We start from the raw sequence: 17,830 nt of genomic DNA on the forward strand, positions 1-17,830 counted from the left end.
GGTCAGGCCAGTTCGGGTCAAGAAAGCTCGGGTCATGTTCGGATCGGGTCGGGTCAATTCGGGTCACATTCGGGTGATGTAGTTCGGGTTACTTCGGGTCTCGGATCAACCTTTTCGGGTCGGGTCATTCAGATCGGGTTGCTTTTACCAGGTCTATGTATAACCCTAGGAATTTCCTCTTCCCGGAAACTGCAATTTCTCTGACGCCAAAAAACCTTTATAATAAAGGCAGTTATTTTACGAGAAAAATGAAAGTCCCTACTTAGATAGTTACACAACTCATTTCGAAAACCCATCTTAAAGGAAAAAAAACTCAAATAAGAGATTGCACAATACAAGTGATTGGGTTTTATGCACTTAATCATCATTTAATGATACTTGTAAGTAACCTCAAATTATATATTCAATGAACTTAATATGATACTATTAATATCCATTAGAAGAAAAATACAATAAGCATTACTATAAACCTTTTGGAAAATGAAGATGTCACAAATCAAAGTTAACAAAACGTATAATAAATAGAAAAACATCATTACAGATTATGATACATTGCGTAAACTATTTCTTACAAGATTTTTCTTCCATTATTTCACAATTCTAATGCTTAATACTTAATTGCTTAAATCATCTTAATTTAGTTTTGAGTATTATTTCAATCTCCTTATTATTGTTAATAATCAAATTCAATGTATTATATTGCTTTCAAAAAAAATTCAATGTATTATTCCAAAATTTTATCACCTAAATTTTCAAAGAATGAAATTATTTGTTTGCTTAAGTGTAAATGCAAAACAATATAAATATAAATGCTTGCAAGCAATAACAATCATATTTTCATTTTTCATAAATCTTGTGTTTAAGAAATATAAACCATTGAAATTATAATATGGGTAGGGTTTCGTTATGCATAACCTATGGTTTACTAATTACATTAGTAACTCTTTTGGTGTCTTGCAAAGGTGCTAATGATGGTTGGGATTCTGATGCACATGCTACATTTTATGGTGATATACATGGGGGCGATACTATGTGTAAGTCTTTCTCACTTTTCTTATTCCTAAATTCTCATATAAGACAATCTTACACAAAAAATTGCGAAAATAAGCTTCGATTTTATATAGTTTTTGTACAATTTATAGACTATATCACTATTGTAGTGCACGTAGTGATTTAGATTCCGAGCTTTTAATAAAGTTTTCTCCTTCCTAAATTCTCGTGTAAGACGGTCTAACATAAAAAAATTGCGAAAAAGAGCTTTTCGATAACCTATTTTTATATAGTTTTTGTACAATGTATAGATTATATCACTATTATTGTATTATAAGTGGTGATTTAGATTCTGAGCTTTTAATGAAGTTTTCGAATTTTGTTTTGTTTTAAAGATTATGAGACTTATTGTAAAGTTTATCAGCTCATCCAATTAATATTTTAAAAAAAAATCAAAGCTAAGAGAAAAATACACATAAACTCGGTTAGATTTAGGTTGGTTGTAGGTTTATTTATATATGTGGTTCTTATAACCTTCTTTTGTGTTTGTGGATCCCGGTTTTTATTCTAGAGGTGATCGGTTGTTTCTTATATTTATTTTTTCTCTTAAAGAGACCATTTTATATGTAAGAATATCAAAACATTAATGATTGGTTGAAGTTATCTTATAGTGAGACATTATTGTGCACGCGGGAACAATTAGAATGCTTGTACAAGATTAATAAGTTGCAATAAACACGATAGAATACCATGATTGTAACCCGTTTAAGACATTAGGGTAATATTGTTGTTGTTTCCATATAAACCTAATAACTTTACTTGAATGTTCAGTTGGTGCTTGCGGATACAAAAACCTATTCGAACAAGGATATGGACTTGAAACAGCAGCATTAAGCACAACATTATTCAACAATGGGAGTACTTGTGGAGCATGCTTTGAATTAGCATGTATTAATTCCCCTAATTGCAAGCCTAACGCTGGAACAATTAAGATCACAGCGACAAACTTTTGCCCACCTAATTACACAAAAACTCACGATATTTGGTGCAATCCTCCTCAAAAACACTTCGATTTAGCCGAAGTCATGTTTCTCAAGCTTGCTGAATACAAGGCCGGAGTAGTCCCAGTGAAATTCAGACGTGTCCCTTGTGTCAAGCGCGGTGGTCTCAAGTTCCAAATCCAAGGGAACAAGTTTTGGGTGTACGTGTTAGTTTTCAACGTTGGAGGAGTCGGAGATGTGGCTAATATGAAGGTTAAGGGTTCAAGTTCGACCAATTGGGTACAAATGACACGTAGTTGGGGACAAAATTGGCATATTCCGATGGATTTATCAGGACAAAGTTTGTCATTTGAAGTTACTACTAGTGATGGTCGGACGTTACAAGCTCTTGGTGTTGCTGCACATAATTGGCAATTGGGTCAAACCTTTGAAGCTAAAGTCAACTTTTAGAAATTATTTTATCACATGTTCAATTGGTGGCTAATAGCCTAATATATATACTTAAGTATTTATACTTTATACTATGAAATACATAAACGTGTTTTTATTTAAGCATTTTAAGGTTTTTTTTAAAGGGATCATATGAACGGTTTTGATACTAATTGGATTCGAATTCAGATCATGAGTAGTGAGTACTATCTCTCATGACATCTTTCGGGAGACATATTGGCTATTGCTTCCATATTATGATCACAAAATCTCATTATAGACGGCACATATCCGTTTATAACTAAAGACGCGCCAAATACAATACCACTTTCCTAATAGGACAAACAAGGGTGTTGGGGGTAAAAAATGTCATCACTTTCAAGCTATTTGACCCGTCTTTAGCTATACACGAATATATCCGTCTATAACAAGACTAGCTGTATATGATAGTGTCTTGTGTTTAAAAGATTTTGAATAACGAATCATCTTTTATAGTAAACTAGTCTTAAATTTATCTCACTTATGCACAAGTTCACCACGAGTGTTTTGTAAGATTATTGTGACCAGATCTCACCTAGTCATCTTCTGACTAACGACTATTTAAAGTTGAGCGGTACGGTATCTACACGTAGTCGATCCGTTAAGACCACTTCCATGATTACGAAAAACTAATATGATAAAACAGTTAATAAAACTAGTCATTTTGTGGTATATAGAAGGAATAAAAGGAGTATGATCTATAGAAGGAATAAAAGGAGTATTGCATTAGATACGTGTTTCCTTTTTCCTGCATGCAAACCCCAATCTTTTTTTTTCCTCTTCTTTACAAATCCACTTATTGCTTGTCCTATTAAGAATTTGATATTATATTTGACCCGTCTTTAGTTATAGACGAATATATGCCGTCTATAATAAGATTTTGGGTTAATTCTTTAACATCATATTTATCCCCGTGATTTCTCTTTATGATGCATATAATATAATTGTGTTTATAAATTAATCACACTTAGCTTTGCGAGTGAAATATTGATTATCTAACACGACAGGTTTTTACATGATTACTTGTTGTACATTAACTAGCCGTTAAAAACAGATCATATTACCTGTTAGGGTACAAACAACAAACTCTTGTTCTACATCGGTAAATTAAAGATAAAAGCTCATCTTTATAAGTGTCTAGAAAATATAATAGTACGAGACCTTTTGGGAAGGAGCCCAAGAGTAAATCCGTGAGGGCTTGGCCCAAAGCGGACAATATCATACTATTATGGACAGTGAACACCGACGCAGCAGAGGCCCGACACGGGATATTCACGCTTCCGCACAAGTGGTATCGTACTATTATTGCTGTAACGGAGGCGTCCCGTTACCTAATAGTTAATTGATTAGGGCGATAAGAACAAAATATAGCGAATGTAAATAAAGATGACATACAGATATATGTGGTTCACCAGTCAAATAACTGGCTACGTCCACCTTGAAGGAGAGCAATTTTACTATTGTGGAGATAATAGTACAACAGTAGATCGGTACGCACGCGCTCAATAAGAACCAAAAGTATACCCTATTCTACCAACAAAATAGTAATCTCAAAGAGACTACCCAAATGAGATGAAGGACAAACGATCTTGTGGCCACCAAGATCCGAACAGACTTCTTCGATCTCCAAATTCAGACGAACGCCAATCTACTTGAGTCCGGAACAAACTGAAACTTCCTCCCGGATGGAATCTCACAAATCGACTCTCATAAGATTATTCTCACAAATATTATCTCCCTCTCCTTAATTAACCTAGACTAATAAAAGGGTCTTTATATAGATTTATTCCACCCTAAATAATAGATCTAAACTAATTAGGAAATAAAGATTATTAGAAAATTAAATAATTAATTCTCTAAAAAAACCGAACTACCGAAACTTACCAAAGAACCCAAACCTGCATGAAAGACTACTATTAACATGGAAGATTAGGAAAATGCACGTGGGGCCCACAACGACCACTAACTTCCAAGATAACAAATCATGTAGCAATTCACGCATACATGCACTGAGGCAGCTCCAAGGTCGACTCGCACCACACACGTACCCGTCTTCCTTTGTTCTTTGATTCGTTTCTTCGTCCCGTCTTAGCTTAATCCGTCCCCGACACAAATTCAAGGCAGAAATTCCTAACAATCTCCAACTTGACTTGAATTATCCGAAAACGAACCAAACCCAAACCAGCTTCAATTGAGTCGATTCTCAAGTCACAACTTGTCCCGATAGTCTCCACATTGACTTGAACACAATCCACAAAATGAACAAACGAATCAAGTGTGCAACAAACATGACCAAATATATAAAGTACCCAATGTAGTAAGCTGAAACTACCAATTGTACTAAGTACCGAACATATCTTCATACCAACGGGAAGGCCAAAAAAGTAGCAAACTCCGAAGAGGACAAAAGCTACCAACACCAGTACAAATATATGTGTAATACCCGCTAGGTTTAAGGACACTTTGACCAACCTTTTGACCACGGAAGACCCTAAGAGGGGATAGGTGAGAGGATAAGTGAGGATACGTGACTTATGCGGTTGTTTACTCGACCTAGTATGGACTACTCGGCCCAGTGCTGGTAACACTCGACCGAGTAGGGCTTAATCGGCCGAGTATGAGAGTACTCGACCGAGTATAGCCGTTGTTGGCGCGTTATTATAAAACGCAAGTTCGCAAGTCTTATTTCATTTTCGACGACTCCATTCCCTCTAAGCGTAATATATCTCTCTCTCACCTATCACCCACCTTTCCCTACACTCTCATCTAGCCTAGACACTAACCATGGAAGGGGATTGGGTTACATAGGAAGGATGCTAGGGAGGATGGCGTCGTTGTTGCCGTCGGTTCGCATCGCTAGGTAAGTCGTTGTTTCGTTGTCGTCTTTCAGTAGGTTTCTGGGGTAGTCTTGTAATAGGATGTGGTTATCGTTTGTAGGAATGCGTCTCGGGGTCTTGCTTGGCTAATTGTTGGATGAATTTTCATGGATTGGCGATAAGGTTGGGTTTCCCTACTCAGTTACCGTTAATTTATTTAAGATTATGTTTGTATTATGTACGATTGATTGTCTGCTGGTCATTGTTGGAGTTGGTGTGGTTGTTGTGGTGGTTGTTGAGTCGAGTCACTGTGGGAAATATCGGTATATTTCATCAAGAAAATTCGGATTATAACGAAATTATGAAATATGAAATTACGAGTCATAAACGAAATTGCATAAACAAAATAATAGAGATTAGAATTAACCTCCGGTCCTAGCAATTTGGCCTAAGAACAAATATCGAGATCGACATTCTCCTAATCGTTGCACCCAAGATGCTCCGAGAAATGCCTCTTTCTTGGTAGAAAGAAAATCCTAATTTCTAATAAGTTTAGAGTAGTTTTTAGGGTTTTTGATGAGAGTGTTTTGTGAAAAATCAAGTGAGAAAAATAATCCTCCCCTCTCTCCTCTTAAACCGTCCAAAAGGAGAGAAAATAGGGAAGATCTTTTTTCTTCTTTTTCTCTTCCTTAAACCGAGTAACCAACAACCAAAATAAGGAGAAAATCTTCTTATTTTAGGTTGTTGTCAAATTGTATAATATGTGTATATTTATCAATTGTCATTTATGTCGTCACGTATTTAATAAGTCCACACACAACAGTTTGTAGTCGATTTATTAATATCGGTCTGACATCATTTATTATGACAATTTCGTATAATATATACATTAACTATAAATATCGCATATTTATAATTTGCTAATTAAATATAACCGTTTAAGTTTAATTACGAATTAACATCTTAATTCGTTTAAGCTAACATTATATACATTAATTAAATATAACGGTTTATATTCAATTTATGAATTAACAATTAATTCGTCTCAGCTGATATTATTTAATTGTATTAAATAATCGACTCATCATCACATTGACTAACTTTTTAGTCAAATATATGGACTAACCTTTTAGTCATATAAGGCATCAATGTGATTATATTTTCATATAATCACATCTCTCAAACACATCCTTTAGGTGTGACTTTTAGGGACCAGTTGATCACCACCATCAGTATGATAATAACGTCAAACTTCTAGCAAGCCAACCGTTATTAGTGAACGTTAATCAACTGATAAAATACTAAGTATACCCTGTGAACCTATAAGACATTTATACACGTTATCACACTAACTGTGGAGGGCACTAGCTCCAACAATCTCCCACTTGTCCTCACAAGTGTATGTGCGATAACCGATTCTCATATCCTTAATTTCTCCCACTCAATGTAAAACAATTTGCAAAATCCGTGTTCACAAAGGTCGTATTTTACAAGTGATCAATATCAAGAGTGGTTTTCCCGACTAGAGAGTAACTTAACTGATAAACAAATCATCATTCGAGCATGGCCATGCATTTCAGTCACAACTCCTCGAGCGGCCCTGAGAAATGACTAAACCTGATAAAGGTTGGATATTTTCTTCAACTCGAATCCTGCAGATACAAGCACAGTATGAAATGACCCAGTAAAAATCTGCTTAGCCTCCTGTTACGGTCGACCATGAGAAAGAAACCAAAGTCACCCAAAAACTGCCTTAATCTCTAGAGACAGTCGATAGTCAAAAGAATCGACTCTAGGAACACAATGGAAGTCCAATCCACGACCTGGCACCGAATGTTTTTAAACATTTAGGACTCCATTATGTTGTCACAATGTCCTACGAGGTATCGTTATAACTCACATATGTGATCGATCAGCCAACCGTTTGACTTATGGCTCGTTGAACCCACCATCAACCAACTTCACAATATAATAGCCAGAGTTATCAGCTCATGTAGGCGATTACAGACCAAAAGAAATATAATGTAATTCAGTTCACTTTGTGGCGTTCAATGTTGTCGTACAATCCACATGAAAAACAAAATATGAAATAAAACGATGAAGTTATAAATAGCATATGAAAAGGAAAATGTATCTAATCCATAAGCAACTACTACAACTCAGGAACACGTTTAATTCCCATGGAAATAACGTGCCCTTCATGCTTATCATATTTCAATGGTTTAGTGAGAGGGTTCGCGATGTTGTCATCTGAAGCAATCTTGTCAATCACTATCTCCTCTTGCTCCACGTAATCACGGATCAGGTGAGCCTTCCGATGTACATGTCTAGATTTGTTGCTAGACTTAGGCTGTTTGGCCTGGAAGATGACACCTCTATTGTCACAATAGATGGTGATTAGGTCATTCGAACTAGGAACTATGGTTAGTCCTTGTAAGAATTGACGCATCCATATAGCTTCCTTTGCTGCTTCTGAAGCGGCATAATACTCGGATTCAGTGGTAGAATCTGCTACAACTTCCTGTTTGGAACTTTTCCAGCTGACCGCAGCACCATTAAGAGTAAAGATGAATCCAGACTGAGATTTCAAATCATCTCGATCCGTTTGGAAGCTAGCATATGCATAACCGATTGCACATAGCTTAGTATCTTCTCCATAAGTCAATGCCCAATCCTTAGTTCTCCGTAGGTACTTAAGGATGTTTTTAACAGCCATCCAGTGTGTTTCACCTGGATTGCCTTGGTACCGACTCGTCATACTCAATGCATATGCCACGTCTGGACGTGTGCATGTCATGACATACATGATTGATCCTATGGTTGATGCATAAGGAACACGACTCATGCGTTCAACCCCTTCAGGTGTCTTGGGTAACTGAGACTTGCTCAAATGCATCCCAGAAGTCATTGGAAGGTTCCCCTTCTTGGAGTTGGTCATCCTGAACCTTTCAAGAATCTTATCTAAATAAGACTCCTGACTCAGTGAACATTCGTCGTGATCTATCTCGATAGATACGGATTCCCAATATGCGTTGTGCCTCACCCAGATCTTTCATCTGGAAATGGTTCTTCAACCATCCTTTTACCAAAGATAAGAGAAGAATGTCATTCCCAATCAAGAGTATGTCATCGACATACAATATCAAGAAAACAATCTTGCTCCCACTCTACTTGACGTATAAGCATGCTTCCTCGATCGATCGAGTGAAACCATACTCTTTTATCACCTGGTCGAAACGATGATTCCAACTCCGAGAAGCTTGCTTAAGTCCATAAATGAAACGTTTAAGCTTGCACACTTTCTTAGGATTTTCAGGATCTATGAAACCTTCGGGTTGTACCATGTACAATTCCTCCTCCAAATAACCGTTTAAGAAGGCGGTTTTCACATCCATCTGCCAAATTTCATAGTCATGAAAAGCGGCAATCGCTAAGATTATCCGAATGGAACGCGGCATAATTACGGGTGCAAAAATTTCATCGTAATGCAATCCGTGCACTTGAGTGAAACCTTTTGCCACTTGTCGTGCCTTATAGGTATCTGGTTGCCCTTCTATAGAATGCTTTATTTTGTAAAACCATTTGCACTGAAGAGGTCGTACCTTGTTAGGTAAATCAACAAGATCCCATACGACATTCTCATACATGGAGTCCATCTCGGATCGCATGGCCTCAAGCCATAGCTTAGAGTCGGAACAGGTCATGGCACCTTTATAGGTAGCGGGTTCATTACTCTCTAGGAGCAAAACGTCATTTTCCTCGACCATACCAATGTATCTGTCTGGAGGATTAGAGACTCTACCCGACCTCCTAGATTCCTGAGGAATATTAACCGTATCATTAGTTGAAGGAACATCTTCCTCCATCTGTTCCTCGATTGTTGGTTCTTGAATCTCCGACAGCTCGAAGATTCTATTACTTGACTTGTTCTCGAGAAATTCTTTCTCTAAGAACTTTGCACTAGCCGCAACAAAAACTGGATGTTCGGTAGGCGAATATAAGTAATGACCAAACATTCCTTTTGGATAACCAATAAAGTATGTCTTGACCGATCGCGGGCCGAGCTTATCCTCGTGTCTCCACTTGACATAAGCCTCGCAACCCCAAACCCGAATAAAGGACAAGTTAGGGACCGTCCCCTTCCATATTTCATACGGAGTCTTGTCGACAGCTTTAGACGGACTTCGATTAAGTATAAGAGCAGCTGACAAAAGAGCAAAACCCCATAATGAATCAGGTACTACCGTGTGACTCATCATGGATCGAATCACATCAAGTAGTGTTCGATTTCTCCGTTCGGACACACCATTTAATTGAGGTGTTCCAGGTGGAGTTAACTGTAAAACTATTCCACAGTCTTTAAGGTGTTGATCAAACTCATTTGAAAGATATTCGCCACCACGATTTGAACGGAGTGCTTTAACCTTTCTTCCCAGTTGGGTCTCAACCTTATTCTGGTATTCCTTGAATTTTTCAAAAGACTCACTTTTATGCTTCATTAAGTAGACATATCCGTATCTACTCAAATCATCCGTGAAAGTGATAAAATATCTATGGCCGTCTCTTGCGGTGATTGACATAGGTCCACATACATCCGTATGTATGAGTCCTAATAGGTCATTAGCACGCATTCCAACACCTTTGAAGGAAATTCGAGTCATTTTGCCGATAAGACATGATTCACTCATGCCAAATGATGAGAAATCAAATGTGGAGATAGTCCCATTCTCATTGAGTTTCTTTACACGTTTTTCATTTATGTGTCCCATTCGACAATGCCATAGATAAGTTTGATCATTGTCACCAACCTTTAATTTCTTATTATTCACATGTAATATATCTATGGTTTGATCTAAGATATAAATTCCATTCATGGAAACTGATTTGCTATAAACCATTTCATTAAAAGAGAAAATACAGCTATTGTCCTTTATTGAAAATGAAAAATCGTCTTTATCAAGTACGGAAACAGAAATAATATTCTTAGATAAACTGGGTACATAGTAACAGTTATATAAATATAACTCAAAACCACTCGGGAGCTGGATTACGTATGTTCCCATTGAGACTGCAACAACTCTTGCTCCATTCCCGACTCGCAGGTCCACATCACCCTTTGCGAGGGGTGTGATGTTTTTTAGGCCCTGCAAATGATTACACAGATGAGAACCACAACCAGTATCAAGTACCCAAGTTCCAAAATTTGCATGGTTAATCTCAATCATATGAATATAAGATGACATACCAACAGGAGTGACGCGGCCTGCTTTTATGTCCTCACGGTACACGGGACAGTTCCTCCTCCAATGCCTAGTCTTGTGACAATGGTGGCACTCAACGTTACCGCCCTTGCTCTTTTCCTTGCCTTGTGAGCCACTAGTCTCACCAGGTCCACTCTTACTATTTCCTGACTTCTTAAACTTTGGCTTTCCTACAGTTAGGTCACCGTGAGCTTTGCCCTTACCCTTATTCTTGTTGGAAATCATGAGAACATCTTGCTTCATGCTCCCACTCAATTTCATATCCTTATCGGTCTGTACGAGAAGTGAGTGTAGCTCATGAGGACTTTGCCCTTAAAAGGGCAAAACCATGTCATTCATGTAGTAATTTGCCCTTAAAAGGGCAAAACCATCAGGAAGTGAATGAAGCATATGGTCAATGACTATGCTCTCACTGATTTTGTAATCAAGTGCCTCCAGTTTCTCGACATTATCAATCATGTCAAGAATGTGTGGGCTAACCGGTTGGCCCTTCTGGAGTTTCGCCTCAAAGAAGCGACAAGTATGCTCATAAGTAACGATTCTCGGTGCTTTTGAGAACTCATTAGTGAGCGTGTTGAAAATCTTGTTTGCACCTTGGGCAATGAAGCGTCTTTGCAAATTGGTTTCCATTGCAAAAATGAGTACGTTCTTTATCGCACCCGCTTCCATGACGAAGTCACTATAAGCAAGTGACTCGTTAGCTCTTGCATTGGGGCCTGGGTTTGGCGGTATTGGCTCAGTCAAGTACTTGAGCTTACCGTCAGCAATGGCAGCATTCCGTAATGATGCCTCCCAGTCCGCAAAGTTGGACCCGTCATTCTTCAGTCGTGTGGACTGATTCATGTGGTCCATGAAAGTTTTGAGTCAGGACTCGCGTGCAAGTGTGGCACTTGGCATAAGGATATCATTATTTCCAGCCATTTGTTGTAAGCAGTATTATCAATATAAAACGAATTCTACACTGCGAAAATAAGAAGAAGAACATAATAAGCATACTCATCATTATGATTTAAGTCTAATGCAAAAACTGTTATAATGCGAAGACTCAAGCATTTATACAATTGACCTCCCTCAAGAATTATATAAATGATCCCAAGACTCAATTATCTGTAAATTGATAAGCCAACCTCTTGGCTAATTCTACTATTAGAATTCTTGGTTGATAAATTTCTGTAAATTCTATCTATAGTCCATCATAATCACGAGAAACTCTTCGGATTATAATGTTGAGGTAAAATAAGTCAACACAAACTACTTACCCAACGTAGAAGGGGTCACATGGAGAGTAAGGTCCTATATGCCTACCGACGAAGAAGGGATTTATAGTTGTTTGGCCTATAAAGACTAGTCTCAATTTTAGTTTTAGAGGAAGATCCCATCAACTTTACTTTAATACATTTTAAGTGAACTAATATCTAGCATTCGAGAATGAATAAACTAAGATGATGACTTAAAATAGTGTGACATCTTTATGTCCATGATAACTAACATCCAAACTATATGAGTCAATTTTCATGCATATAAGTAAGTGGTTTGGTTTAGGCGGAATATGATGCACTAATTATCACGCGAAGAAAAGCAACAAGAATGGAAAAACGTAAAACAAAAATAAAGTCCTAGTGTGGCCTATCTACCAAAATGAACATAAATACAACTTTGGAATCCTTCCTAGGACCCGAGAAGCTTGTCTTGATGTTCCATCTTGGTCCATGTAGCAGGAGTGAGCAATCCAATCTCCATCTTTAGTCTTCTCAAAATTACAATTAAAAATTACAAAATAAACCTATTTACATTCTAATTTCAAAAACATAATACTAAAGAAAACCAAAGGAGATTCGAGATCTCAAAATTACATCAAGATTATGTTTCCATCATTACGAAAACATAATCAACTAAGGCCACACTAGGTAATACAAATTACAACCGATTGCAAAAATACGTAAATAAACCATTCAACAATTCATACAACTAAATAAAATGCATCAACAATAAATTAACATTTAAGACATAATTCCTTAATTATGTAGAGTAATTTATCCAAACCACCTATTTTAAAATGATCAAAATTATGTGACAATTCCTCAATTACTCACAATAATTCCAATCTTAATACACATTAACTTGTAATATGAATTAATCTAATATTATTTTAAACCACTTTAAAATAATTAGGTATCTAAAATTTGTGAACTTTTTCACAACAAACAATCATACATTATAGATATAATGTATAATAATTATTGGCCAAAACAAAAAAGAAAAAACGAATTTTTTTTAATTGCTCTCGGCTCCTCTCGGCATTTGCCCTAAAAATCGAAAAAAAAAAGATTTTTTTTTTTTTTCGAAAACAACCCTTTTAATATGAACAAATTTGTTTAATGTTGCTACTAGAACAAGATTGGCATAATCAACAACATTTAATTTAAACATAGATCCAAACTAGATGATTCAATTTAACCTCTTAAAAAGAATATCTAAATTATGATTAAATCGATTATCTGAATATTTGATTCATCACAATTGATTTGAACATTATTAAATTAATTAATCATGATTCTTTAAACAACAATTTAACATCATGTATGCCAAAACTATATAGCAAAACCAAATGAACATCATAAATCAAAAACAATTTCCATTTACATTTCAATTTAATTTTTATTAAATCAAAACATCTACAAATTTATCATATTATCATCTTAACATATTAAAACAACAATATCAATAAATCAAAATGGAAATAAGGCATCAAAAAAATAAAAAACTCTCAGCAAAAAAAAATTTGAAACGGCCGAAACCCTTTTTTTGTCTTTTGTTTTGATCCATTTATGAAAATCATATAAAATAATTTTGTGGCCTACGCTCTGATACCACTTGTGGGAAATATCGGTATATTTCATCAAGAAAATTCGGATTATAACGAAATTATGAAATATGAAATTACGAGTCATAAACGAAATTGCATAAACAAAAGAATAGAGATTAGAATTAACCTCCGGTCCGAGCAATTTGGCCTAAGAACAAATATCGAGATCGACATTCTCCTAATCGTTGCACCCAAGATGCTCCGAGAAATGCCTCTTTCTTGCTAGAAAGAAAACCCTAATTTCTAATAAATTTAGAGTAGTTTTTAGGGTTTTTGTGAAAAATCAAGTGAGAAAAATAATCCTCCCCTCTCTCCTCTTAAACCGTCCAAAAGGAGAGAAAATAGGGAAGATGTTTTTTCTTCTTTTTCTCTTCCTTAAACCGAGTAACCAACAACCAAAATAAGGAGAAAATATTCTTATTTTAGGTTGTTGTCAAATTGTATAATATGTGTATATTTATCAATTGTCATTTATGTCGTCACGTATTTAATAAGTCCACACACAACAGTTTGTAGTCGATTTATTAATATCGGTCTGACATCATTTATTATGACAATTTCGTATAATATATACATTAACTATAAATATCGCATATTTATAATTTGCTAATTAAATATAACCGTTTACGTTTAATTACGAATTAACATCTTAATTCGTTTAAGCTAACATTATATACATTAATTAAATATAACGGTTTATATTCAATTTATGAATTAACAATTAATTCGTCTCAGCTGATATTATTTAATTGTATTAAATAATCGACTCATCATCACATTGACTAACTTTTTAGTCAAATACATGGACTAACCTTTTAATCATATAAGGCATCAATGTGATTATATTTTCATATAATCACATCTCTCAAACACATCCTTAGGTGTGACTTTTAGGGACCAGTTGATCACCGCCATCAGTATGATAATAACGTCAAACTTCTAGCAAACCAACCGTTATTAGTGAACGTTAATCAACTGATAAAATACTAAGTATACCCTATGAACCTATAAGAGATTTATACACGTTATCACACTAACTGTGGAGGACACTAGCTCCAACAGTCACTTGCGGGAGTGACTTCACGCCCTACGTTCGTCCTCTGTGGAACCCGCCACAGAAGGAGATGTGCACATTAATGAACAAGGTTATCGCTCATTGATGAGCGGGGCTTAGTTGGGGATTGGCTGCGGCTCCCACTGGCGATGGGTAATCTGGCAGGGCGACACATTTTGGTGTGTAGTCGGTTACTATGTAACACTCCCATACTCCAAGTGCCTTACCAGGACCACTTAAGGTATGAGAACGTCACCATCTCGGTTACCCGAGGCAATGATAACCAAATGACAATAACGAAACGTACTTTATTAAATAAGTTTAAGTGATTACATAACAAAACCAACTGTAAAGTAAAAATACAACTATCTCAAACCGTAAACCAACTGAAAGAAACTGTCTTAACAAACACAGCGGAAGACTAAAGACTCTGATATGTGATGACTCTATCCCCAGCTAGATCCCTCGCGTATCCAAGATATACCTGTCAAACAATTGCTCACCACTCCCGAATGGATCACCACAGTTTTGAAAACATTTAAACGGGGTCAGTACTAATTACACGATACAAACCAATATGGAGCAAATACCAAGAAGCTCAATAAACACATCAATCCCCAGTCTCCATCATCAATCTCCACGCAACAGACTACACACTGAAGTGTGTTGCCCCGCCGCAGTACCCATCACGGGTACTCCACACCGATGGGGGACCGGCCGTTCCCACCTAAGCCCCGCTCATCTCATCGAGCGATAAACCTATGTTCCTTAATGTGCACATCCCTTATGTGGCGGGTTCCACAGAAGGCGAATCAAGGGCGTGAAGTCACTCCCACAAGTGACTCCACTCAGCCAGGGACGCACCCCGAAAATCACAGACAGTTAAACAGTAATCACAACACAACCTCAACAACCGTCTGAAACATTCAACAATACAATATCACAACCGTCTTAAACAATCAACAATACAATATCACAACCGTCTGAAACAATCAACAATTACTATCTACAACACAATCACCACACACATCATGTAACTAATACTGAGTAGGGAAACCCTACCTGGAATGCAACACAAACAACAGACGATCTAGCAGCTGTCTCAAAACCTTTCCTCTACGAACCCTCCTCCTATACACACAATCATACAATCACAATCTAATATCAACAAAACATAGAAAACCCCCAATCCCAAAATTAGGGTTTAACCAACTTTAACAAAACAGTATAAAAATTATATGTAAAGCTTATCCTCGACACAAGGATCACAACGGTGTAAAGAACGATGAAATTCGACACCTCTAGCTCCGGGATTTGCTAATGATGCGATGACAGACAAACTACGTAACTCCTTTTCTCCTCACTTATGTTTTAGAATAGATAAAAGAAACTAAGAAAAGTGACGGACAACCTTTTATACTTATCTCGCATCATTAACAAAACCCGTCAAACTATTACCCGATAACCAACTTACTCGATCGAGTAAGTAACATACTCGATCGAGTGCCGCTTACTCGATCGAGTGCCAAGGCTACTCGATCGAGTACCCTACAGGCAGAACACTGTTTCGTAACTCAAAACATACTTACTCGACAGAGTAAGCCCCACTCGATAGAGTACTCATAGACTCATAAAACCGTAGTATTACAGTCTTCCATCCTTAAAAAGAACTTCGTGCCCGAAGTTCAACCCATACATAAAAACAAACCTACCAACTCGATTAAGACACAACAACGCAACTAAGAACTCAAAACAAAACCTCACCCTATAACACATGAACTCTTAACACCAACTCCACCAACTATACTTACCTCCACAACATGTCTCACGATATCGTATCAACTACATTATATCTCTCTCGACACTAATTACATACATTACCAACACAAACGCTGCTAGCTCCGTAACATATCATCCACTATAAAATCCAATATCAAGATACTCATAACATCAAACGGAATGTTACATTCTACCACCCTTAAATGGAACTTCGTCCTCGAAGTTTACTCACACTCATAACATCATCTTCCAACTGTCAAAACTATCGAACTCATAATCATCATCATTCAACTGTCAACACTATTGAAATATTCTTGCACTCCTAGACATCACACTACTACAAGCACGGTCATGACCTTTAACAAAATTAACCACAACAGAAAACCATCCTTTATTCTCCATTAAGATTCAAACTTCCAAATATACTACAACATCTACAACCATCAAACTCTCTTAGCCGCATCCTTCTGCTCTTAAGATAAATGTTACGTCCTTGTAACTCACTAATACTAAATCCTAGCTATATCTTCTCATTATCCTCATCACCACCGCATGTCAAAGATAACCACCTATAATCTAAACACTCGTCATGCATATATCTAAGGCTCTCTTACTTAAACAATTCTCATACTTCAATTCACTCGTCACACCACCTAACCTATACCTCAAAATCTTTAGCTTAACCAAAACTTCAATTGTTCCCTATTACTGCCAAAACGACATAATCCTCTATACCTGCACCTATCTCCATACTCATAACTCACGATCCACAATTATTACATACACTCACACTAGATCCTCAAGTTATTTTCTTTCATTACCGCAAAACTCGTACATAACTTAACATAACACTAATTCCCAACACCCTACACTCATTGTCTCAACGAAAGATTATGAACCACCTGCAGCTTTCATATCATTACCACACATGTTCTACGAATCACTTGCCATGACTATGTGCACCGATGCCTCATCTACAACAACATCAAATGTACTGTAACAACTTCTGACAACCGTGTCCCATCAACAAAATATCCCTATGCCATGACAACCACGGAAAAAAATACACTCTCTTTCATATCATACTCTACCCTCATTCCAAAACTTAACTGGTAAGAAACATCAATAAACAAAAATACTGTCTATCTGTACAAACTGAAACTCACAGGAAGCAACATCAAACAAAACAACAATTTATGTATAACTGGTATGTACTTTCGAAACTCGAATCATAATCATCCCACCTACTCCACTATAACCGGTGACGGCATCGCAACACCGTCACCAACAACCACACCGCAGTGCGAAAATACCCGCATCACAACACTAAGTACCGTGCCCAGATCACCACCCGAGGCACCACAACCACACCGATAGACATCACAACATACACAATCCCATAAACACTGGTTCAGAAATAACTTCTCGGACAAGAAAACTTACTCAAATCCACTTTACTAAATCACAACACAATATATTATACGGAATAACAGACAAGAATCTCACGAATTCCATCCATACCTTTTCACGGAATAAACATATATCATGAAAATACATGCAAGTATAACTAGCCATGCTAGATCACCCAAACTATC

General features: G+C 36.8%; 1 protein-coding gene across 1 annotated transcript; it reads left to right on the top strand.

The window, feature by feature from the left end:
- Positions 1–733: 733 nt before the first annotated feature.
- Positions 734–2,442, top strand: LOC141614144 (expansin-A23-like). Its single transcript, XM_074432920.1, has 2 exons — positions 734–1,034; positions 1,822–2,442. Exons 1-2 carry the CDS (start codon positions 890–892, stop codon positions 2,439–2,441), a joined length of 765 nt encoding a protein of 254 aa, XP_074289021.1. The 5' UTR covers positions 734–889; the 3' UTR covers position 2,442.
- Positions 2,443–17,830: the final 15,388 nt, after the last annotated feature.

Source organism: Silene latifolia, chromosome 1, assembly GCF_048544455.1.
Source record: "Silene latifolia isolate original U9 population chromosome 1, ASM4854445v1, whole genome shotgun sequence".
NCBI lineage: Eukaryota > Viridiplantae > Streptophyta > Magnoliopsida > Caryophyllales > Caryophyllaceae > Silene > Silene latifolia.

What these genes read in the sequence shown, in the direction of transcription:
- LOC141614144 (XM_074432920.1), top strand. Translation starts at nt 890, where the DNA reads ATGGGTAGGGTTTCGTTATGCATAACCTATGGTTTACTAATTACATTA. An exon ending in ACATGGGGGCGATACTATGT is followed by an intron (nt 1,035 to 1,821) that starts GTAAGTCTTTCT and finishes TTGAATGTTCAG; the next exon opens with TTGGTGCTTGCGGATACAAA.